The following is a 25391-nucleotide window of genomic DNA, read 5'->3' on the forward strand; positions in this document are numbered from 1 at the left end:
CATTTTAAAGCTCTATATATTTCCACATATATATCACATTGAATACATTGTAAGGCTCTATTAATACCAATATAATTAAGTATCACACAACAAATAGAATAAACCTCATACTTCTCAACTATTAGGAACAAAAACTAATGCAAATCTTCTCAATCTGCTTAACCAAAAATGAGAAACCCATTAATATGCCCAATTAGTTCATTCTAATATGTGAGTATTGATTAGGACTATGGTTGTTTTCCAGCGACCAGCGTAACTCACTATACTCTTTGTACTCAATTATAAAGCAAAAGCAACAAATTACATGTAAATTTTTTGGAAGCATGTTTAAAAGTATCAAACGTATCAAAAACAAATTGTATAAGTTTTCTCATGTTTTGCCACTTTATTTGACGCTGGGGTTGCGCATCCCACAGTAAAAACGTCGGTCCCAGGTATGAGTACTTTTTTAAGTATATTTTAGAGTAATATAATAGTTGACTACTCAAAACAAATAACACTATGAAAGAAAGCAACAGAGAGTGCATAGCGGGTTAATCACTCGAACTCAAAATTATCAAACTATTGTTACGTAAACAATTTGAATCATCATAATCAGGGACGGAGCCACCCCCCAGCTAGCCTGGGCACTAGCCCAGGCTCAGCTTCTACTTTCTTTGTAGCAAGTCCGGCCGTTACTAGAACCTCTCACTTTTCCTGCGGATTTACCTGCAGATTTTGGTGTAAATTCCGTAGGAATCACGTTTCCTGTGGATTTTGCCAAGGATTTAGGTTCCCAGGTAAATGTAATACCTTCGTGGGTAATTGTTTCCTTAGGATTTTAGGATCCGCAGGAAAGGTATATCCGCAGGAAATGTACAATTATCCGCAGGAAGGAAGTAACATTATATAGGAAGTCTATAAAATTATCGGTAGGAAATGTGCAATTTTTGCCCAGGCTCTATAAAATTCTTGGCTCCGCCATAATAACTTACAAACCAGCAAAGTCAAATAATTCATTAAACTAGTCGACTTTGATTAGTTGTTACATGAGAAGAAGAAAGAAAAAAAAAACTTATAGATTGATTTACTTATGAATTCTGATACAGAGGGCTGGGAGAGGTTGAGAAAAACGAAATGCTCAAACCGTGAGAACCCTATTTAATATATGCTAACAAATCTTTTTTTAAAATATTTTGAGTCCAAATCTTTTTTAAGAGAATTTAAAGTCCAAATCTTTTTTTTTTTTTTGACAAGAAAAATCCAAATCATTAACATTAATTTATGCTCATCCATTCTTAATAAAAATTGTTTTATTAAATTAAATAGGTTTCAATTTTACTCTTTTTCCGTTGGTTTCAATTTCCGTTGGTTTCAGTTGTTTTCAAATTTTTTTCAGGGAGGAGGTTTACCTTATAGTGTCCTTGCTATGGAGGTTTTGTCCTTGTTCTATCCTGATGTGTCCTCTAACAATTTTACTCTTAGGTTATGTTTGCGAATTTGGAGGGGAAGGGAGGGGAAGGTTTGGGAAAAAAGGAATGAGCAGGTGAAAGAAATAGAGAAAAATGGGAGAGGAGGGCTTTGGGGGGTTAACCTTTCTTCATAATACAAAACCCTCCTCATTTGGAGGAACTAAAAAATTGTATTGGAGGAGGGTTTTGGGGGGTTTTTGGAGGGCTTATATGAATTCTTCAAATTCAATCAATGTTGTTATATTATTTTTTAAATTAAAAATATAATAATCATATACATTAATTTATCATTCTCTAAGAAATTACTCTTTTCAAATTTTTGAAAGATTTCTCAATTTTCTCTCATATTTTCCACCCCTCAAAACCTTCCCCTCCAAACTCGCAAACAAAGCCTAAAAGTATTTGAGTGTAGAGTAAAACTTGATCCTAAAGCCTTAAAATGTGTCTTTACATGGTATTTTTCCATCTAAATTGGTTACGAACGTTATCATCAATAATCTCATAAATTCTCTATCTCTCAAGATGTAACCTTTTATGAACTACTTTGTTCAAACTCATTTTTAAGGAGAGAATAAAAGTAAGAAATATCACATACCCATAAAAGCCTTCCTCATGGATTTGGAAAATGGAGACACTGTATAAGACAAAGGCATATAGCATAAAACGCAAAAGGATTACATACGAAGGGAAATAACTTCTCATGATTCAAATTAAGTAGCTCATTTGATATTTAAGTTTTAGACTCACTTTCATATATAACTCACTAAAAACTGCATGTAGCATTCTCTAAATAAAATTTATTGATAAAATATGAACCAGAAAAAGATGATATTCTTATTTTCTATAAAAAAAGTCTCTCAGGTAAAATTTCTATAACAGCTGACAAGAACTTTTCTTAAATGAAAGTATCTCTTCTTGAAACATCCGGTCACAGCGAATACTAATCCTCTCCAATACCTGACCATTTTCTATGAAGAATTTGGCAATACTTAATCCATGCTTGTAGCGACCAAATTTCTCAAACTTGAGCACTTTAAGAGTAGATAGCAAACAATGAGGCACAATTGCAGCAGAACTCAGCATCATTCCATCGTCACATATCTCCTGGAAATCATAAAATAAAAGTTTTTTACCGTTTGGCAATGGCAACGTCCAAATAAAATTCAGCGGAAATGCTCAAATCCATAGTCTACACAAAAATTTAATGTTATAGCTTTAGACAATATTATCATGTTGTAATTTCCTGTTTTTATTGCAACTCATATTCCAACAGCCGACATTAGGATCTCGTTGGAGGCCTATCCTGACGTTGGGACTCAACTAACCTAAGATTTTTTGGAACAAAACTACCTCATGTATTAACATGTTTTTTGAAATTTAGAAATTCTCAATTACAAACCTGTAAAATTAGAGTCTTCAGACATGGCGAATTTAAGAGTATGCCTCTCAAATATTCGCAGCCAACAGAGTTTAGTTCCAAATGACGCAACATTCCAAATGGAGGAATATCTGCAAAAGAATGGCTCATTCCTGCAAACATGACAGGCTACAAAAGTCGAACAATTGTTGGTGTTAGGATAATATATAGAGACCGTGTCCATAAGATAAACTAAAACACTTGTCAATATATTCATTGAAAATAAAGGGAGACACAAGAAAAATATAAAACATACCTGGGAACTACAACTATGCATCTGCAGCTTTAGAGTTTCTGGATTAATGCAGAGAAGTTTAGTAACAAAAATCCCAATTTTTTTAAGACTATTCTCGTGATCATCATATAAAGCAATATCAGCAAATCCTACACTATGTGCCTCTAACAAAATTGTATCTGACATATAGCCAGAATAACAAAATTTTGCAGGGCGCATAGTATAAAACTTAATTTCAGCATGCAAAGTGTGATAGAAGCGAGAATATCTTATTGAAACAACTTCAAGAGGCACTTGTAAATTGACACTCTTCACATGTGAAAAAGTGCAATCTAATGTCTCATAATGTCTAAGAGCTGGGAAATTAAGTGCCAAAGTTTTGAATTTTTTAGAATAGTCGCAAAAAATATTGATTCTAGACAACTTCAGGATTGTAAGGGATGAAAGACAAACAATGCTAGGAAGTCTGAAGGCACATCCATTCAGAACCAATTCCGCTAAGGACTGGCATTTAAAAAGGGCATCAAAGGACGCAAATATTTTTTCCTGCAAATAGACGCAAAGATTTTTGACTCTCAGATTTATAACCAAAGATATCCACTTTTCAATATAAGAAGAATTATATTTCTCTAACATTGAAAGAGAAAAACTTCCGATCTGCGCACTATTCAGATCAATAAGTACCCTATCGACAAAGTCTACAAAGCATTTTTTTCTTATCTTGTTCGAAGAATGGTCCATGTCGTCAAAATTTAGTCGGGTGGCAAATTTCCAGAGGTTTATCCACCTCTTTGATAAAACACAAGTAGAAACTGCACTCTTAGTAGAAAGAAAAGAAAGAATGCAGCCAATGATGTGGTCAGGTAGGTTGCTTATCAAGTCTTGATCCTTGCTGGATTTTCGCCTCTAGGAAAGCTTATGCTTACGTCTACCAATCGCATCAACGGAACTGGAGGCCATTTTTAATGCAAGTTCCTGTGAAAGCAATTAGATACATTGTAAAGGTCAATATATTTCCATACATATCACATAGAATACATTGTAAAGTTAGTTTAATACTAGTTCTGGTGCCACACAACACATAGAATAAGTGTCAAACTTCTCAACAATAAGGGACACAAACTAATATAAATCTTCCCAATTTTCTTAACCAAATATAGAAACTCGTTAATGTGCCCGATTTGTTCATTCTGATATATCCGTGAGTAGGACTATGGTTGCTTTTCAGCACAATTCACAGACTGATTATTAACCCATCTATTATACTCTTTTTACTCAATTATAAGCAAAAGTAACAAACTATGTACCAATTAAGAACGGCGGTTGTCCTACAAGTACAGTGGTAAAAGACTGCAGAGATATTTGATATGTTGGGTCACGTGTTCGATCCTGTGATTCCCTACTTTTCGGTACTTAGAGTTTCACCCATAGGTTCTTAAGAATAATAACATTAGATAGGGTGAGAAGTATTAGATTTTGGTACACCAAATATGAATACTTATACTATATGTTAGAGTAATACTAGTTTTCTACTGGGTAAACCACCAAATTCGTCTACGACTTTGTATGACGCTCTCAAATAAGTTCATCGGAGCATGAATATTTCAAAAGGTTTATTGATTCCGTCGAATTTTACTCATATTACTCATATTAGTTCATGTTAGGAACTACATTGATAGTACGTGGTTAAATATAAAGTCTAAATTATTAGTAAGTTGTTAAAATATATGCTCAATAGCAATTTTAACCCCATAATTTTCCCAAAGTTGCGATTTTGGTCCCTAAGAAAAAAAAAACTACAAAACCGCCCCCTAAGTTTTGCATATGTGGCAGTTTTGGCCCCCAAGACCAATTTTGACGTGGTCTATGCTGACGTGGCACCCTAAGTGAGGTGTCACATGTTTTTTTTTTTTTTTTTTTATTTTTTACCAAAAATTGGCTATGGGGCCAAAACTGCTACAATTGCAAAACTTAGGTGGCGGTTTTGTAGTTCTTTTTCTTAAGGAGTTAAAATCGCAACTTCGTGAAAGTTAGGGGACGAAAACTGCTATTAAACCTAAAATATATGGCCTTAATTGATAGTAAGTGGTTAAATATAGGAATAATTGGATCAACCGTACAGTTTAATAGAATAGGGAATCTTTTTGAAATATCAATCTCAAGGGTCTATTTGAGAGCTTACTACAAAGTCAACGACTAATTTGGTGATTGTACTTGTTTAGTCGACTAATATTATTCAAAACAGGGAACTGCACTATAAAAACAATAGAAAAGTGCAAAGCAGGTTATTGATCACTCGAACTTATTATTACAGAAACAAATTGATTCATAATAACAGACAAAAAAAATCAAATAATCTATGAACTTAGTTAATTTTGATTAGTTGCTTGATGAAGAAGAAAAAAAAACTTACAAATAGTATGGATGAAGTATATCGGAATACTGATGCAGTAGCCACCAACCAGGCGCGAAATCCAACCAGAAAGAAGTGAGAACCCTACAGTTAATTGTGTAGGTGGAGTATATTTCAAGTCCAAATCTTTAATATTTGAACCATACTATTTTTATTTGTTGGTCTTTTTTTTCCTATGATATTTATTAGTAGTTTTTTTTTTTTTTGGGCTTTTAAGAAATTTCAATTTTCAACCCATTTAGAGTGTGTTCGATTTCAAATTCAATTCTTCTCATATGCCAATTTGAACGAGTTAGTTTACCTTTTAAAAAAAAAAAAATTGAATTTCATTTTGGTAACTTTGGTTTTTGTGAATTTTTTTCTCTCTCTCTTGATCAATGATTCTTTTTCATCCAAACAATTTATTTTAATGACAATAAGTATTAGTTTAGCTGACAAAAATACCGAAATTGTAAAATTGGATATCATGATCGTGGTTTGAACTCCGACCCTCTCAGTAGTGTTCGTGAGTTTTAATGATTATTTGTTTTCATTTATCTAAAAATAAATATTTTAATCAATCATTAAATACACTCAAGTCACAACCTCCAAAGTTAAGTGAAATCCAAAAAAAAAATAGGTGAGAGGATGATGCCCAAATGAAAGGCATGAAAGACCATCGAGTTTAAAGGATACTTACAAATATATTTATACTTACCTTCATCTAAATACACTATAATATGGCTGGAAATCGAAACTTTTGGGTGAAAGATTTATGTTTTTACTACTAGATCAAACTCTTGAAGATGTTCGTATTATTATAAATAATACATGTAATAATCTATTGCATAGAGAGAAATACAAGAAATAAGATAATAAACAATTTTTTTTTGAGCAAAAGATAATAAACAATTCTTTTTAATAATAAAAATAATTAATTCACAAAAAAAATTGAAGATATCGTTACAAAACAAAACATAATTGATTATAAAAATAAAAATAAAACATTTTTTTGGCCATTTAATGTTGTAATAATCTCTAAAATGCTTGTAATTTGCAACGTTTTACTTTAGTTATGACTGAGTTTTGAGCTTTGTTTATGAATAATATGATTATATCTTAGAAAGCTCAACCTCCATTCGGCCCTCCTACTTCAAGAATTCTCTCATAGATCAAACAAATTGAAATTGTGAGATTGAAAATATTTACGGAGGACTCAAATCGTTTTGCGGATCATGATCGTCATGTAAATCTTGGTCATGATGGCTAGCTTTATTTGACTGAGTTCTCATCTCCTCATCCTTCTTTACTTATTTATGTTTGTAGAGGAGGAATCTTTTTCTTTCGCATTGTTGTTTTCGTTGTAATTTTCTTTGTTTATAAATTAAAACTTTTGTTATGAATGAATCAAATATATAAACTAGAGTAATTTAAGTAATGAAAATAATCTTTAATAACATCATGTGATTAAATCATTTCCAATTACATTAATTAGTTATTTAATTTGATTAATTTCTTCCATTAATAAATTATTATAGATAGATAAACTCTTATAAATCATTCATGAAAGTGACAACTTTTGCAAGTCCTTACGTATATCTCCTGATATAAATGTTAAGCAAAGTTAAAAACAAGTACTGTGTTACAAAATTATTACACACTCATTCACAAGAAAAAGTAGCACATAGAGATCCAACCAAACCAACCATCCCATGCTGTCACGCACGTGCCAAAAGTGTCCTCGCCGTAATCGAGATTCCATTTTCCTCTCACACTCAACTCAGTCGTGATTATTGACACAACATAGACATAAAACAAAACAAGAAACAAAAAAGCTTCCATTCATCTTCAACACTTCACAAATCTAAACTATACCCGACCCGAATTCATCGATCCAATCCTGTGATCTCAGGCAATGGAATCGATACTGGGTCGGGCACTCGAATACACTCTCAAATATTGGCTCAAATCTTTCACTAGAGATCAGTTCAAATTGCATGGCCACACCGTTCACCTTTCCAATTTAGGTAAACCTTCTTCCATAATACCGACACTTCTGATTAAAGACGTATCCGGTATCAGTGTCAAACACCTACACATCTGATTACTTTCAATTCTTATAGATTATAACTTGCTCTGTGTCGTGTCTGGTGTATGTGTCATTCAGTGGTTTGTAGAAATGTTCAAATCTAAATTGAAATTCAGATTCGAGTTAGTTACAATTCGATTTGTTTTCAGATATCGATGGTGATGCTTTGCATTCCAGTGTTGGATTACCGGCGGCGTTGAATGTTGCATCAGCGAAAGTTGGAAAGCTCGAGATAACGGTTGAATTTCCGAGTTTGAGTTACTTGCTAACTAACTTCTTTGAAATGTTTCATGTGTTGTTGATTGATTGTGAATTTTGATTTTGTGTAGCTTCCGTCGGTGAGTAATGTGCAAACAGAACCGATTGTTGTGCAAATTGATAAACTTGATCTTGTTCTGGAGGAGAATTCTGATTTTGATGCATCTTCAACTTCAAACAGGTAAATGTGAAACAAAATTTGGCTTGGAATGATACTCAACTTGTATTTGGATAGATAGCTTAATTAAGTGATTATATATAAGCTATGAAACTGTTTGGATGAACAACTTAATTATGCGCTTATAATTCAAAAGCTTAAAATATATTGTGCTATAGTTTATGACTATGTTTGGATAAACAGCTTAATTATGTGCTTATAGTACAAGTACTTATGTATATATAATTTATGATTCTGTTTGGATAAAATTTAATTTACTGCTTATAGCATACGTGCTTATGTATAAGCTATTTCAATGAAAAAAGATAAAATAAAATCAAACTTTTTATATAAGCTATAAGTTGGTTCATAAGCTATTTTGGAGAGCTTATAAAAGTTATAAGCTGTTTATGGACATGTTATAAGGTGTTTTATAAGCTCTCCTAAAAAGTCTCTTAAGTGTTTATGCCACTATGTAAGCTCAAATAAATCAAACCAAATGCTATTGGTTTATTGATTTTCTTGGTTGTATTCTTTTGTTTTTGTGCAGTTCCACCTCTTCGCCTGCGCCTGCCAAGGGTAGCGGTTATGGTTTTGCTGATAAGGTTTGAGTTTGAATCTGATATTTTCTAAGACAGAGTTTATATGCATGATGAAGTGTGATATTCTAATAACACCTGCCATGTTTTTTATTTAGTTAGTTTTAGACACTGGGAAATGGGGATGTGGTTTGGGGATTTGAATTTGAATGTTTATGTTCTAAGTGACATAGATAAAGGTGGAGGCAAAGATTAATTTGTTGACTGTAGGCAGAGGTTACTGGATCTTTAACAAATATCGAGTGGAACAGGATGATAAGGATTAAATGAACAGGAACCGTAGGATAGTTAATAACTTCTATTAGTTGGTAAATTGGTGAGTTAGTTACAGTTACGAACCCTGTTATCAACATTGTTACATGTAGTTAAGTTTTTATCCTATGCTGCCTTGTATATAGGATGTAATACTAATATAGTAATATACTAATATGCACTTTTGTAAATCAAATCATTAATTTTTTTTTAAGAATCCAATCAAATCATTCAGTTAATCAGTTGATTTTATAAATCTCATAAGGAAACAAATCACATGCAGTGTTGTCAAATATCAGCCATGGCAGATATCAGTGGCGGGTTTTTGGCTTTTCGCCATGGCCAATTTTGTGAAGGATGGCGGCGCCACATGTTGACCAGTATGGCGGGTTTTTGGCTCTCTTCCATGGCTCGCCATCTGCCATCGACAGCGCTGATCACATGTCTCCCTTGCACATCCCTTTTCACGTCCTTCCAATTAAAAGATAAAACTTCACTCAAATTAATGACTAAGGTAGAAAATGCTGATATTTAATAGAGGAAGGGACAAACAGGGTAAAGGTTATTTCATTCCTAGTGGAGATATGGTTTGCTGCAATGCCTTTCAGCCTAACTCATTCGTTTCATTTAGATTAGGTAGTTCCTAGCAAATGCCAATCACTTGTCCACAAACACAAATATCGTTTTTGGATGCTATTTGATTTGATCATACTGATTGTGGGCTATCATTAGATTGCAGATGGCATGACTATACAGATTCAAACAGTTAATCTATTGCTAGAAACTCGCGGTGGTTCTCGTCGACAAGCGGGAGCAACATGGTAAGTTCCTGTTGTCAGCTGATAGAACTTTTGTATGGTTGTGTAGCATATGTGATAGCACATGTTTAGTTTTCCAGTTAATTGTGGCAGCTGTATGCATTCTGTTAGAGCTGTTTGTAAGTAGTTGATAACTGTTCCTTTTCTCTGTATTCTTTAAACACAGAGTTGTGTACTATTCTATCGTGGATAATGAAGATTTAATTAAATATACTTTTAATCCCCCAAAGTAAAATAAAATATTATTACACTCGGTCCGTCAAAAAAAAAAAATTTGTCAGCTTTTGGCACTTCTTTTCTGAAAATAATTACAATTGGTTTCTCTTTGTACTCTTTTGGTCAGCCTTTAGTCCCTCCTTTTTTGACAGAGAGGAGCAAATTGTGATCATTTTCAGAAAAGAGAAACCAAAAGGTGACAATTTATTTCAAGGGACCAAAAACATTGATTACTTACTTGAGGGACTAAAAAATATTTAAGCCTATAATGGATTACAAAATTATGGATTTTATGCAATTTTCAATTTCGCTACATCTATCACCCGAACTCCTAAATTTGATTTCTTCAATTTTTTTAATGCACTACCAACACTGCCAACTATTATGAATCTCCACAAATTGAATTTGGTTTTAGCATATTATTCTCTGCTTGGTGGGACCCCTTCCCGGACCCTGCGTATGCGGGAGCTTTAGTGCAACGGGTTTCCCTTTTTTATTCTCTGCTTGAGTTGCAGTATCTAACTACAACTTGTAAATTGTAATGAAATAAAAAATACAATAGGTAATTCTGTAGGGTAACTTTAAGCATAAATACGAGGAGTGATGACTGATGAGTTTTACTTTGGTTTTAGCTCAAAGATATGCTATAAGTTTTATCTTGAATTTTATATATATAAGCATCTCCATTCATTATCTCTGGCTGCAGGGCACCGCCTATGGCATCTATGACCATACGCAACCTTATGCTGTATACCACAAACGAAAATTGGCAGGTAATTACTTTGAAACTCGGTTCAATAATTTTCTGAATCTTGATTGGTGTAGCATTTACTGATTTTTTTTTAACAGGTTGTAAATCTTAAGGAAGCACGGGAGTTCTCCAGTAACAAAAAGTACATATATGTCTTCAAAGTAATATATCCCTCTTCCCTAGTTTTAGTATGTATGTGTAAATTGCTCTTATGTATTATTTCTCTCCTTTTCTTGCATGTTTTTATAATAAAAAAATATTTTCTGTTCTCGGTGATGAGGATAATGTCTTTCTTTTTGCTTTACCATCTATTAGTTCTCATTTTTTTGTCCTGTCCAGAAACTGGAATGGCAATCTTTGTCCATTGATCTTTTGCCACATCCAGACATGTTCGCAGATGTGGAAGAGGGATCAAACCAGAGGGATGATGATGGCGCAAAGAGAGTATTCTTTGGAGGAGAGCGTTTTATAGAAGGAATATCAGGAGAAGCATATGTAATAAATGCAGTTCCTCCAAGTTATTTTATAAATATTCTTTTTATTATAGAATGTCAGGAGTCATAAAATATAGGTTGGATGTGTATGATTACCAGATCACAATTCAGAGAACTGAATTGAACAGTCCACTTGGACTTGAGGTTCAGTTGCACATCAATGAAGCTGTTTGCCCTGCGTTAAGTGAACCAGGTACGTAAAAGGGCTCAATTTTTTTACTGTACCAGTATTGAATTTAATACAATGCATGGATATAGCACGAGGTTAATACAGCATATGTGAGCAGGACTTCGTGCACTTCTACGCTTCATGACCGGAGTATATGTTTGTCTAAACAGGGGTGATGTTGATTCAAAGGCTCAGAAGGTTTGTTATTGTCTTAACATTTTATTTCCTTTGAGAAGACTAAGTCTCAATAGTATTTTCCTTTGTTGTACAAAATCTTGTTGTTTTTGTTGCTTGGTTATGGTTTTTTCTGAGTCCCTCGGTAATTGAATTGTAACAGCGCTCCACTGAAGCAGCCGGATGCTCTCTCGTTTCAATTGTTGTAGATCATATATTTCTTTGCATTAAAGATGCTGGTTTGTCTTTGGCCTGTGCATAATTCTTTTTATGTTGATCTTTATCTCCTTCAATTATTATTGAATATCGTAGGGATACTAGTGTTATGTATAAACTCACCTGAAAAATGATCCAACAATTGGCATTAACTTGCAGAATTCCAGCTTGAGTTTTTGATGCAGTCCCTCTTCTTCTCTAGGGTAAGTTTTTTGATATTTTCTCTTGAATATGAATATTTCTCATTAATCTTGAAAGGAATGAAAACCAACTATTTATATACATGAGATATGATCTAAATAGGAATGCAATCCTATCATAACTCCTAATGATACTAACAGATCATACTATATTAAATATAATAATTATCAATATCTCAACACTCCTCCTCAAGGTGGAGAATACATATCATATGCATCTATCTTGTCACATATGTAAGTTATCCGAGGACTTCGTAGAGATTTAGTAAAGATATCTGCAAGTTGATCCTTAGATTGACAAATGAGGTTTTGATGACTCCAGAGAGAATCTTTTCCCTAATGAAATGACAGTCAACTTCTATTTGCTTTGTTCTCTCGTGAAAAACCGGATTGGAGGAGAGGTGTAAAGCTGATTGATTATCACATACGAGTTCCATCCATTTGACCAACCTCACAAAAACTTAATTCTTGCAGTAAATGTTTTAACCACACAAGCTCACTTGTAGCATGAGCCATTGCTCGATACTCGGCTTCTGTACTTGATCGAGCAACGACTGTTTGCTTTTTGCTCTTCCATGAAATGAGATTTCCACCCACAAAAATACAATAACAAGAAGTAGACCGTCTATCACTCGCATCTCCTGCCCAATCGGCATCTGAATACCCAACGATATTAGTGTGGCCTCTATCAGTGAAAACAAGTCCTTTTCCAGCTGCTCTTTTGATGTACTTAAGAATTCGAACAACTGCATTCCAATGACCGTCACACGGAGAATTAAGGAACTGACTTATTATGCTAACTGGAAAAGATATGTCAGGTCTTGTTAGGGTAAGATAATTCAATTTTCCCACTAGTCTCCGGTATCTTCCTGGATCGGAATAAGGCTCCCCCTGGTCGGGAAGGAGCTTCACATTAGGATCCATAGGAGTGTCGACTAGTTTGCAATCTATAAGACCTGTCTCCTCTAAAATATCAAGGGCATATTTTGTCTGAGAGATAGCAATGCCTGACTTTGATTGAGCCACCTCAATCCCAAGAAAGTAACGTAGAGGACCTAAGTCCTTAGTCTGAAAGTTTTGAAATAGGTGTTGTTTTAATGCTTTGATACCTTCGTAATCATCTCCTGTAATCACAATATCATCAACATAAACTACACGATAGATATATTGATTTGATGATGAAAATTTAAGAAAGACAAAATGATCTGATTCGCAACGGGTCATCCCAAACTGCTGCAAAACTTTGCTAAATCGACCAAACCATGCCCGAGGTGATTGTTTCAGGCCATATAAGGACTTCTGCAATTTGCATACCAGACTACGCCCCCCCTGAGCAACAAACCCAGGAGGTTGCTCCATATAAATCTCTTCTTCCAAGTCACCATGCAAGAAAGCATTCTTGATATCCAACTGAAATAAAGGCCAACGTTTCATGGCGGCCATAGCTATAAAGAGGCGAACAGATGTCATCTTCGCAACTGGTGAGAAGGTATCGCTGTAATCTTGACCATAGACTTGAGTATAGCCTTTAGCCACTAATCGAGCCTTTAATCGATCAACTTGTCCGTCAGGTCCCACTTTGACATTAAACACCCACCTGCAACCAACAGGAGGAGGTGAAACAAGCTCCCAAGTATGGTTGGATTCTAGAGCTACCATTTCATCAATCATGGCTTGTTTCCATCCTTGGTGAGATAATGCTTCATGAACTGTCTTAGGAATTGAGACAGATGACAGAGCAGAAACAAAAGCAAAGTAGGAAGGAGACAGTCGGTGGTAACTCAAAAAGTTGTAGACAGGATGAGGATTAGCAGTTGACCTTTTACCTTTATGAACTTTTACCTTTATGAAGAGCAATAGGTAAGTCATTAGAAGGCTCGACCACAACAGGAGAGGAGATTGGAGCAGTAGCCGAATCACTAGAATCAGTAGTAATAGTCTTTGGAGCTGAATCACTAGAATCAATAGGAGATGTTTCTGGTTACCTTGTAACTGTGGACAACTTTGAGTAGAGACAGGTGGCTCAAATATTGGGTGAAATAGAGGAATAGGTATCACCTGAGAATCGGTAACATCTGTTGTAGAACTAGTTGTAGTTGGTGAAGCAAAGAATGGTGTATCCTCGAAGAAAGTAACATATGCTGAAATATAAAAGCGACGTTTAGATGGAGAATAACACCGATACCCCTTTTGGGTTCTAGAATAGCCCAAAAACACACATTTGACCGCTCGTGCAAACAATTTATCGCGACCAGGAGTGAGATCATGAACAAAACATGTAGAGCCGAACACACATAGTGGGACTCTGTACAAAGGGTCCTTAGGAAATAAGAGTAATACCGAGGATGGCATACAGTTTATCAAATAACAAGCAGTGAGAATAGCATCACCCCAAAATTTAAAAGGTGCATGAGCATTGATCAATAAGGTTCGAGCTGTATCAACTAAATGACGATGTTTCCTTTCAGCGACGCCATTTTGTTGTGGTGTGTGGGGACAACTGGATATACTATAATAAATATCAATATCTAAACATTTTCTTTGTTTTGACATCATAAATTCTTGCACTCATTCTTTCTTTCTTGGGTACTTGTCCATACTACTCTTAATACTGTTGGTGACACTACCTTAACCTTATAGAACAGGATGTATTTTAAGCCAAACTTAAGCCAATACTGTTCTTGGCAACACTACTCTCAATACATATTTTGCATGATATGTTTTCTTCTTTTAATAATCAGGCTTTTAGTGGCAGTAGACTCATAGTGTTTGATTGACTATCCTTGTAGGCCAGTCTTTCTGAAGTGGATAACGACAAGAACTTGACCAAGATTACAATCGGTGGATTATTTTTGAGGTTTGTATCTTTCAGCTAATTTTGAACAACAACTATAAAAAAAATTAAGTGAGCTGTGCGTGTACGCATGATTGTGGGTGTTTATGTCGGTGTATATAGAAAGCAGGAGCCAAGTTTGTGTCGATGTATTCTTTGCTCATAGGGTTTGATGGAAACCGGTAGCCAACTAATCTGAATATATTAGTAATAGGTTATGAACCACTGCTGTTTTAGTTAGATATTCTGGACTGGAATGGGAGAAACTAATGCAATTGAAAAAGGGGGAAGGAAAAGAACATAAATTGCTTATATTCTTTAGTAGTAATATCCTTAAATAATTAATCATTTTGGTGGCTCTTGATAATTGAAATGACACAATCTTCTTCCAGTACTTAATGAAACTAAATTATAGTTTCCGTTTATTGGAATGCAGGGACACCTTTTCTTCCCCTCCATGTACTATAGTGCAACCATCAATGCAAGCTTTCACGGGAGAGGCTTTTCATGTGCCAAAATTTGGTATTAAGTTATTAACGCACTTGAGCAATTTTGATGTATTGTTTTTTTCTCTTTTTACCGGATGTATCATTTGTTAATTATTTGTTTTCTTTTGACAGCTAGAAGTTTTTGCCCTCCAATATATCCTCTAGGAGAACAACAATGGCAGTTGACCGAGGGTACCCCTCTAATATGCCTCCATGCTCTCCAGATCATACCTTCTCCACTTCCACCATCCTTTGCTTCTCAAACTGTTATTGACTGCCAGCCTCTTATGGTATGTGCAGGTTTTTAGAATAAATGCTCTATTATGGAATTATAATGCACCATTTTTATTTATTTTTCTCAATCACATTATTTGAAGCTTTTTTTCTTCTTCCAGATTCATCTCCAAGAAGAGTCATGCCTGAGGATATCCTCTTTTTTAGCTGATGGTATCGTTGTCAGTCCTGGTGACATTTTACCGGACTTCTCAGTGAAATCTTTTATTTTTACTCTCAAGGGACTGGATCTTACAGTTCCTTTTGACAAGGACAAATTGGAAATTTCTAGAAGTGTCATGGACAATACAACCAATACCTCCTTTACTGGAGCAAGGCTTCATATTGAAAACCTTTCATTTTTAGATTCACCTTCATTGAAACTAAGAATACTGAACCTTGACAAGGATCCTGCTTGCTTCTGTCTTTGGGAAGGTCAACCAGTTGATGCTACCCAAAAGAAATGGACTGTCAGAGCATCGCAGCTTACATTGTCTCTGGAAGCATGCACGGGTACAGCTGGACGTCAGACTGCAGGATTATGGAGATGTGTTGATCTGACAGAAGCTTGCATTGAAGTAGCCATGGCAACAGTCGATGGAAGCCCGTTGTTAAAAATTCCTCCTCCAGGGGGTATTGTCAGGGTTGGAGTTGCTTGCGAACAGTATGTGTCCAACACTTCTGTTGAGCAATTATTTTTCGTACTAGATCTCTATGGTTATTTTGGAAAAGTTAGTGAAATGATGTCAGTTGCTGGAAAAAGGAAACAACTGGAGGACATTCGGGACAAATCTTCCAGTGGAAAGCTTATGGACAAGGTTCCTAGCGACACTGCTGTGAGTTTAGCAGTGAAAGACCTCCAACTTCGATTCCTGGAGTCTTCATCAATAAATGTTGAGGGACTGCCATTAGTGCAATTTGTTGGAGATGATCTGTTTACCAGTGCCACTCACAGAACCCTTGGTGGGGCTATTGTTGTTTCATCTTCTCTACGCTGGGAGAGTGTTGAGATAAGTTGTGTGGATGCTGAGGGGAAGTTGGCATGTGAATCTTTGAGTTCTAGCATAAATGCTCCTTCACCGAGTGATAATGGATATCCTCATCTCAGAGCTGTATTCTGGGTGCATAAGAACGATAGACATCTAATGGATAGAAATGCACGTTCTTTCCCTTTTCTGGACATAAGCACGGTTCATGTCATACCATTACACGAACAAGACCCGGAGTCTCATAGTTTGAATGTCTCAGCTTTTGTATCTGGTGTTCGTCTTGGTGGGGGAATGAACTATACTGAAGTCCTACTGCATAGATTTGGAATACTTGAGCCTGATGGTGCTCCTGGGAAGGGTCTTTGTAAAGGGTTGGAAAACTTACAAAAGGGACCATTGTCAAAACTTTTTAAGTCAAATCCTCTGATTGTTGATAATTCAGAAGATGGTATGTAACAATGTCACCTGATTTTCTTTTGTTGATCAATTTGATTAATACATAATATATTTATTCTCAGTTCATATTCCTTATGTTCATATATCCATATCTTCATATGCTTAGTTTAAATTCAGTTTTCTTTGTTAATAACTTCTTACCAGTTGAAAGCACGGGCGATGGGAAAGAATCAGGTTTTCCCCACTTGAAGAAGCCAGATGATGTGGATGTAACTATAGAATTGAGAGACTGGTTATTTGCTCTCGAAGGTGCCGAGGATACGGCTGAAAAGTGGTGGTTCTCCAGCCATGAAGATGAAGGAAGAGAAGAGAGATGTTGGCACACATCTTTCCATAGTTTGCAAGTAAATGCAAAAGGTAGCCCGAATAATGTTACCAGTGGAAAAGGACAAATACATAGAATACGGCATCATCCAGTAGAACTGGTCACGGTAAATTAATGCTTTTTTCTGATTTTTTCTAAATTTATGTTCCAAACTACTGCAGAATCAAACATTTACTATCTGCTTTCAAGATTGAAATTATGTTGTTTTACACTATAATAGAAAATAACAAGATTAACTATTCCGGGAAGAAAAAAAGCCCGACATCATGCATTATATCGGCAGGAATAGCAAAACACAAAATGCCATATTTGTAATTCCGCATCCATGATACCATTTCTCCTTCATTTGCATGAAAACCATGCAAACTACTAGAATTAGGCTGAAGATATACTTTGTTTTTTTGTGGGATGGGGAACCTTAAATGGATCGTTTGATTTTGACCTGCTATTCTTCTGTTGACTGCCAACTACTGCTCTGTTTATAGAGAAACAATTCATTTATGATAACTGAAAAATAACCAACCTCTGCTTGCAAACATATATAGTCTCTTTCTTTTAATAAAATAAACTTCTCATGCTTGAAGTTTATTGAAATATTATAAATATTATTGGTAACGGTTTATGATATTGTGTTATTATGCATTGATTATATTTATTTAGCTTTCATTTCTCAGTGGACTCTTTCCCTAATTCTTGGGATTGATCATGTGTCTATATATTTGTACATTTCCCTTACATAATATAGACAATATATTCAGTCTCAAGTAAATTCATAATCTTTTAGTACACTCTTTTCTGAACTACCTTTCCTAATTAACTTTTTTTCTTTACAGTTTATAATAATACATCTAATTGGTTTTTGTTAGCTTTAGAATCCAGTTTTCATAATTTGTATAAAATACATGCACATGGACTATAAATCTATGATTAGTCCCGCATGAAAGCACTAAACGGGGAACCCAGTGTTTTATATCAGATCTTTGGAGAATGGTCGAAAGCATACACTGAATTCTCTCGTCAACAAAATTGGTATTACAGTTTTAAGAGCTTACCTGTACACAACCTTTAACTGACAAAATTTGCAGTTTGGTGCCTGCTTATTCATTGTTGTCAAAGTCGGAAGAAGAGAAAGTTTTCTTACATGGATTGAATGGATAAAGACGAGGCTAGAAGATTTTATTGTCACATTTTAGATGAATTATGATGATTATTCTTTACGACTGTGTATAATGATCAAAATACATTTGTTATATATCTCTGAAAATGTTAAATGTAATCTATTATGGGTTATATCTGATTTATCTGCTCTTGGTTAGAACATGTTAATACCAATTATCCTTATTTAAGATTTTCCTTCGTCTATCTTCTCATTTCTGTTGTCTGTATTTTAATATATGTCCTACACCTATCATACGATCTTACATACTGAGCCTGAACATGCAGGTTGGAGTTCAAGGGCTGAAAATCCTGAAGCCTCGTTTCCAAAAACACATTCCTTCATCACTGGTAATAGGCAATGGGGTTAAGGAATTTACTGATGCAGTTGGAGGAGTTGGTCTTGAAGTTCGCTTGATATTATGTGAGGAGGATGTTGATGATGAAACAACTAACTGGGAAGTGGAAAATCTAAAATTTTCTGTGCAACAGCCGGTAATGAGAATTATAAATTTAAGTATGGGCTGTCTCTATTTTATTAGATGGCTGTGTGTAATGTTGATTTTACCTTGCAGGTTGAGGCAGTTGTAACAAAGGATGAGCTTCAGCATCTTACTTTTTTGTGCAAATCTGAAATTGATTCAATTGGCCGGATAACTGCTGGAATTATACGGTTGCTTAAGTTAGAAGGCTCTGTTGGTCAGTCTGTAATAGATCAACTAGGCAACCTAGGTATGTTTCCAAAGTTTCTTATTTATTGAATTGTTTTTTTTACGTAGAATCGATAAAACCTATTGCCTTACCTTAAAGTTGGGAAGTAATAAGGCTGTTTTATCTTTAGATTTTTATCTTTAGATCATTGGACGAAAGATGTATTGGGAAAAACCCAAGTCCCACATCGGATAGACAAGACTCTTGAGAAGAATTTATAAAGAGGAGGCAATCCTCACCTTACAAGCCGGTTTTGTAAGGATGAGTTAGGCCCCCAATTTCAACAAGATGGAAGATGGATTTTATATTTTAGGTCTAGCCTTCTTGACTTGTGGTAGCATATAGATCAAAGAGAGGTGCACAAGACTCATTAATCACTAGCCGCAAGGGTTTTATTAGTTTTTTTTTTTTTTTTCTCTTTTAAAAAACAAAGCTATAGGAAATGGATATTGCTTCAGAACAAGGTGTCTAGAGTCCAAGTAACTGTAAAATTGATAAGTAACTCGGCTGGATACCATATTACCATATAATAATACTTCAAATGAGCAGTATAAACCTTGTATTGGCTAATGCTGAATTTACCCTTGAATTCATAGATAACAAGCACCTTGCAATGTGTCAGGAAAAACAAAGTCCTACATAGAAAAGATATAAGGCCTGATAAGACTTTATAAAGAGAGGCACCCTTGCAAACTGGTTTTGTAAGGACAAGTTAGACCCAATATCAAAACCTACTATGGTATCAGAGCCTATTGATTGGGCTGCCCACCATTTATAAGGATGAGTTAGGGCCAATATAACCTAATACAGCGGTATAAGTAAATTCTAATTCGCTGGAACTGGAAATGTCATGCTGATGCACTCTTGTTATCCCTTTTGTCAACTGTTATCGTCATCATCTAATAATGGCACGGTGATTTGCAGGAAGCGAAGGCATTGATAAGATGTTCTCCGGTGAAAAGTTTAGTAGAGACGGTAGTATTGGTAGTAGAGGACTTTCTCCGTTACCAAACCTGATAAGCGAAGGACCAAACAAAACTCCGGAACAGACATTAGCTTTGCTTGAGGAAGCAGTTATGGATTCACAGGCTAAAATCAATGATTTAATCAATGATGTTGGTACTTCAGAGTCTTCTTCCTCCCAACACCTTACCATCGTCAAACTGAGTCAAAAGATAGAAGCTATGCAGGGCTTATTAGTGCAATTGCGGGATCAACTTTAAGGTTCTTCTACCATTTTTGTTGTACAAATATATAGTCAATTGATTTTGAATTACATAGGTTATATACATATATTAATGTATAGAGGATACAAGTCCTTGTTGAGTGTTTTTTGAGCATGGCAGACGTCAAGGCTCCAATTGTAACAGGAAATTTTGTTCCCTTGAGCGAAAATTGCAAAATATTTTCCAACCATGTAATTAAGCACCGAAAGGGATATCATTTTGACAATTTCGGTGACTTGTTTTCGTAAAATATATAGTAAGGTTTTTTTTTTGGACACAATATATACCTAGGTTGAGAAGGATATTTGCTTGTATCATAATGAGTTGGGAATGGCTTTGGCTTGATGAATTATTATATTGAGGGCTGCATCATTGTCTTGAAAATGAAGAAGCTACTGGTAGAAAGATCCCAATTTTATTAAACAAAAAATAACTAAATACAATATAAACTTTGGTCATTGATGAATTATTATATTCAGGGCTGCCATCACTGTCTTGAAAATGAAGAAGGTACTGGTAGAAATATCTCCATTTCTTAAACAAAAAATAACTAAATGCAATAAATTGTTACATAGTATCTCGAATAAATTTGATATTTATACAACTATTTTGGTGTAATATTTTATTCCATTTCTTTTGGGACATAAACAATAGAGACATGATAAATAATTGAACATTCAATCCTTAAAAAAAAAATTGAACATTCAATTTGATCCTTGAGAATTTTGAATTTTGAATTTTCTTGCAGCCTATTTATTATTGGACGCAAATTAGTATTCTTTGATCTCAATTATAAACAACTTTTTACTTTAGATTCATTAAATAAATAATGTATGTGGTATATATTCAATCAACTTAAAAAGTGAAAAGTTGTTTATAATTGAGATTGGATGAAGTATAAACTGGTCCTTGCCATTTTAAATTGAGGACAAATTAGTCTTTTGTTATAATAAATCGAAGATATATGAGAATGTTATAAACTAATTTGAGTGTTATTTTTTGTGAATAACTAAGTTGAATCGCTAGAAAATTATGATAGGGTACTATTTATGTATTATGTGTGTAATATAATATATGAGAAATTGCATAACACAAGACCTGCACAAGCATAAAGTGTTGGTGATAGCACTATTATGCAAAATCAAAAATCTTAACCACAGTAGAAAAGAAAAAAAAAATCACACTCTCTCTTTGATAAGTAACTCACTTGAACTCTTCATACTCTCTTTGCTAAGTGAACTTCTGTCCTTTTTTCTTAATGTTGTTTATAGATATCTCGTGTTATATTCATTTCTCATTGTGTTTTATAAATTTGTTCTTCATACTGAGATTTGTCTTCATAATTGTGCTTCATGCTCTAAATTTGATGGTGCAGGTGGACCATTAGAGGACAATCAACAAGTTTTCTTCATGGTATGTAATCTTCTATACAAGATAAGTAAAAACCATGAATTTTTTTTCCTATAATTATCCATATGCCTGTTGAATAGCTTTAAGCATGCAATACATGCTTCTTCTTTGTCTCCAATTCACAGGTTTCCACAGCCAACTACTCTTGAAGCTACCACACTAGCAACATGAAGGCACACCAAAGCAATACAAAAATTACTCCTAAAAGTTTAAAGTTTATTTCAAAAGGAAAGATGATTAGAGTGTGAAAGAAAAATTGAATCTTTTAATATTTATACATTCTGTCCAAGGTGTAAATATAGTTTAACAACAAGGTTCTCATGTTTATTCAAGAATCCAGTCTATCAATTTTTTAACCGTGCTTCAAGCAACCACACCAGCAACATGTTGTATTCAACTTTAAAAGATTTATGTTTTTTATTATAAAATAAAGTCTTTCTAAACACATAAAAAAGAAAACTACATATTTTCTCACTAAAGAATAGTTATTTGGGGCATACATATGTATAAAATAAAATCACGTGGGACCAAATATAATAATCATATGAAATTAATCAAAGAAAAGTGATGTTACTTACAAGGGTAGATACGTTCAATTAGCTCCAGCCTTGTGCCACTTCTGAAACAATTAGGCTTCCTAGCAAGAATATGCAGAGGTGGTTTACAGCATTCACAAGCTTTGGATACATTCCAATTAATTGAAGTGCCAAATCTACATAGTATCAAATTACAGAGAAAAAATATATGAATGAAATGAACATATATAAGTTTAGTTAAATTCATAAAGTAAATTGCTTGATATATGATTAGAGTTTAATAACTATACTACATAAACATGTTTTAGTATAAAATTCAATCATATTTTATCATCTTGTGGTATTGTAGTTCTTTTCGTGATCTTTTGGATAATTTTCTATCGGAGACAATCATGTTTTAGTATTAAAGTATGGACGAAGTTTCTTTTCTCACCCCTCCGAAAGTATACTTTGGAACTATACTTTAAAATGAAGAATGGTGTCTCCATTGTTTTTTTTATTGAAAGTGAATCATCATCTTTATTCTGTTGGTGACCATGAAGACAAAGTGCATAAATTACCAGCCTTTTCGAATTCAACCAGAGTCATGAGAGTAATCTTGAGTTGAGACTCCACAGTGAAATGGTAGTGATGCTTCAAAAATGAAATTCCAAATTTAAATTCCGATAGGGAATTAGATTTCAAGATAGACATTGGAAATTTATGATATATACATAAATGAGTCTAAAAGACAGATTTTCCAACAAAACAAATACAAGATTAAGGTCTTAGCATACAAATTCACTAACTACAACTATGATATAATAATAACAAGTTTCTTTATATAGAGAAAATAACACATAATTAGCCTGCAATTATATAATAAGTTATTTAAAGAGTTTGATCAAGATTTAGGTAAAAACAGATATTAATTCAAAATTCATAACATGACAGTTTCTTAAGTATTTGTGGAAAAATCCCAGTATAGATTTGTGAAAAAATTACAATATTTTATCCAAGCTATTATATCAGATTAAATTAATACACCACATGCAAGGCTTGTTTGGTGTGAATTCAGAAGCTGGATTTTTTTTGTTGTTGATAAAACAAATGATATGACATTGATAAGTTAGTGAACTTGGGTCTCTAGGAACTCCCCCACAAACTTGAACCAGTGGATTGTTTCTCACCAGATATTTTGGGATACTTTTTGCCTATTGTGTATAAAGAAAATTGAGAAAGAGAGACTTTTATTAATTAAATTGAAATTAATAAAAAAAATTGGGTAAACTAATATATCCTCGTGTACAACTGCAGAGACTAATTAATTTTGTAATATATCATTCAAGGGATTGACATCTTCCAATATATATTTTTCCATACATATCAACCGGAGATTAAACATGTGACCAAATTGTATGACTAATGAACATTTTTATAACCCCCAAAGAAATTTAACCCCTCTCTTAAAGTTAAAAAGTCAAACTCTTACCGTTCACTTAAGACTTTATTTATAGTATTTAAGTATCATTCAATTGAATTTCTCTTTATAAGAAAATATAAGCAAAAATAAATCAAAAAAAAGTTGATATATTTGACTCGAATTTTAGACGAGATAAATCAACTTTGTTTGACTCATGTTTATGAAAAGTGAGAGAGACCTAATGCACATACGAAATCAACCATAAAACGAAAAAGCCTTATCCTTCATTCACTTTGCTAATGCTTCCAAACTAACACCATGGCTTCAACATTCCTCACATATCCTGCACCTCATCATCTACATAATCTCTTTCAAACCAACACATCTTCACAACTTTCAACTCACAACAACAAAACCAAAAAGCACTTCATCATAAAATGCACTACTCCATTAAATTCCACATCTTCTGAGCCAGAGTTTCCAACTCCAGACCCTACAAACACTACAATGAACAGTCCAGAAACATTTCCTATAGAGAAAAGAAGAAGATCAGAGATAATAAGACAAAGAAGGCCGAATACCGACCTTGCGAATGCCGAGCCACCAAATTTTGAAATAGGTTGGAAAAGGACAAAAGAGATTAACCTTGAGAAGCCAGTAGGGTATGTGGTAGCTGATTTTTTGGAGAAGTTGGAGGAACTTATGAAGAAGGAATTTGGTTCAACAGAATTGTTGGCAAAAGTTGGTGAAATTGTTGCTGAAAGAGCAAGAGAAGAAGCAGAAATTTTGAGAGATGAAGGAAAAGTTGAGGAGAGAATGGTTGTTGAACTTTTTAGAGTTTTGAGGTTGATGGAAATGGATTTGGCTATGGTGAAAGCTTCTGTTAAGGAAGATACTTTGAATGAGAGGCTTGATCAAGCTAAGGCTAGGTGCAGGCAAGCTATACTTGTTTGTTATTCCTTTTGAATTTTATTTAACTCTTCATGGGAATGTTGTAATAAGAAGTTGAGATTACTAATGAATATTTTGTTTGAGTGATTGATTGATATATTTCAATAATTATAAGACACTGCACTACCTCTTTCATGGCATTTTATAATATTCTTGCTTTGGTGATTCTAATGAATGATATGAAAGAGACCATTAATGCATCACTCATAATTAACTTAATTTGACACCCAAAGAATAAAGTTGAACAGATAAGTTGATCCTTAAACTTAATTAAAACTATTTGTACTAGTCCTTATAAATTTCAAAATGAAGTTACAGAACCTAATGAGGACTATTTTGCATTGTTTGATACTTATGTAATCCAGAATTCTGAATTACAGGGACTAAATTGAATTTGAAAATTGTACCCAAGAGAATAGTTGAATTTGAATTAAATTATGAGATTATAACTAACAGATTTATTGAATAGTGATAAATCGTTCACAAAATAGGAGTAAAAGGCTGTTGTAAAAACTAGTATTTGTTGAGGCAAAAAATGCAAGTGCTCTTAAAATCAACCACTAGTATGTGAGTGTTCTAAGCATTTTTTATGCAATCAACCACTTCTTTGTTATTGTTATAAAAACTACTTTTTAGCTATGAAATTTTCTTACAGAGCTTTTTTTATTTAGTTAAGAGTAAGAGGGAGTTCAAAATACTTGAAGAAATTCCTTTCATGGATTAAGTGCAGAATCAATTATTTCTTAAC

The 25391-nt window shown here is 34.1% G+C and overlaps 3 protein-coding genes across 5 annotated transcripts; 2 read left to right on the top strand and 1 right to left on the bottom strand.

Annotated features, from left to right (window-relative positions):
• Window positions 1–2151: 2151 nt before the first annotated feature.
• LOC11409982 (F-box/FBD/LRR-repeat protein At3g14710) lies at window positions 2152–6219 on the bottom strand. Its single transcript, XM_039831109.1, has 4 exons — window positions 6214–6219; window positions 3125–4009; window positions 2851–2997; window positions 2152–2555 (listed from the first exon to the last, which is right to left on the bottom strand). The coding sequence occupies exons 1-4, from the start codon at window positions 6217–6219 to the stop codon at window positions 2322–2324; spliced, it is 1272 nt and encodes a 423-aa protein (XP_039687043.1). The 3' UTR covers window positions 2152–2321.
• A 955-nt stretch (window positions 6220–7174) lies between these two features.
• Window positions 7175–22093, top strand: LOC11407931 (uncharacterized). Of its 3 annotated transcripts, XM_024776549.2 has the most exons (22): window positions 7175–7522; window positions 7734–7822; window positions 7914–8023; window positions 8550–8604; window positions 9583–9671; window positions 10591–10657; window positions 10734–10796; window positions 10975–11130; window positions 11229–11322; window positions 11417–11496; window positions 11636–11711; window positions 11848–11891; window positions 14678–14745; window positions 15158–15243; window positions 15342–15499; window positions 15605–16919; window positions 17072–17358; window positions 18696–18902; window positions 18983–19139; window positions 20043–20342; window positions 21720–21757; window positions 21880–22093. In XM_024776549.2, exons 1-20 carry the CDS (start codon window positions 7411–7413, stop codon window positions 20339–20341), a joined length of 3612 nt encoding a protein of 1203 aa, XP_024632317.1. In that variant the 5' UTR covers window positions 7175–7410; the 3' UTR covers window position 20342; window positions 21720–21757; window positions 21880–22093. The 3 variants fall into 3 exon arrangements, with proteins under 3 accessions (XP_024632317.1, XP_003596631.2, XP_024632318.1); XM_003596583.4 differs by lacking the exons at window positions 21720–21757; window positions 21880–22093 and having other exon boundaries at window positions 20043–20648; XM_024776550.2 differs by lacking the exons at window positions 7175–7522; window positions 7734–7822; window positions 21720–21757; window positions 21880–22093 and having other exon boundaries at window positions 7937–8023; window positions 9590–9671; window positions 20043–20648.
• A 1822-nt stretch (window positions 22094–23915) lies between these two features.
• LOC11426355 (uncharacterized) lies at window positions 23916–24769 on the top strand. The gene has a single exon (XM_003596585.3). It carries the CDS (start codon window positions 24011–24013, stop codon window positions 24656–24658), a length of 648 nt encoding a protein of 215 aa, XP_003596633.1. The 5' UTR covers window positions 23916–24010; the 3' UTR covers window positions 24659–24769.
• Window positions 24770–25391: the final 622 nt, after the last annotated feature.

The sequence above is a fragment of the Medicago truncatula genome, chromosome 2 (genome assembly GCF_003473485.1).
Source record: "Medicago truncatula cultivar Jemalong A17 chromosome 2, MtrunA17r5.0-ANR, whole genome shotgun sequence".
Taxonomy (NCBI): domain Eukaryota; kingdom Viridiplantae; phylum Streptophyta; class Magnoliopsida; order Fabales; family Fabaceae; genus Medicago; species Medicago truncatula.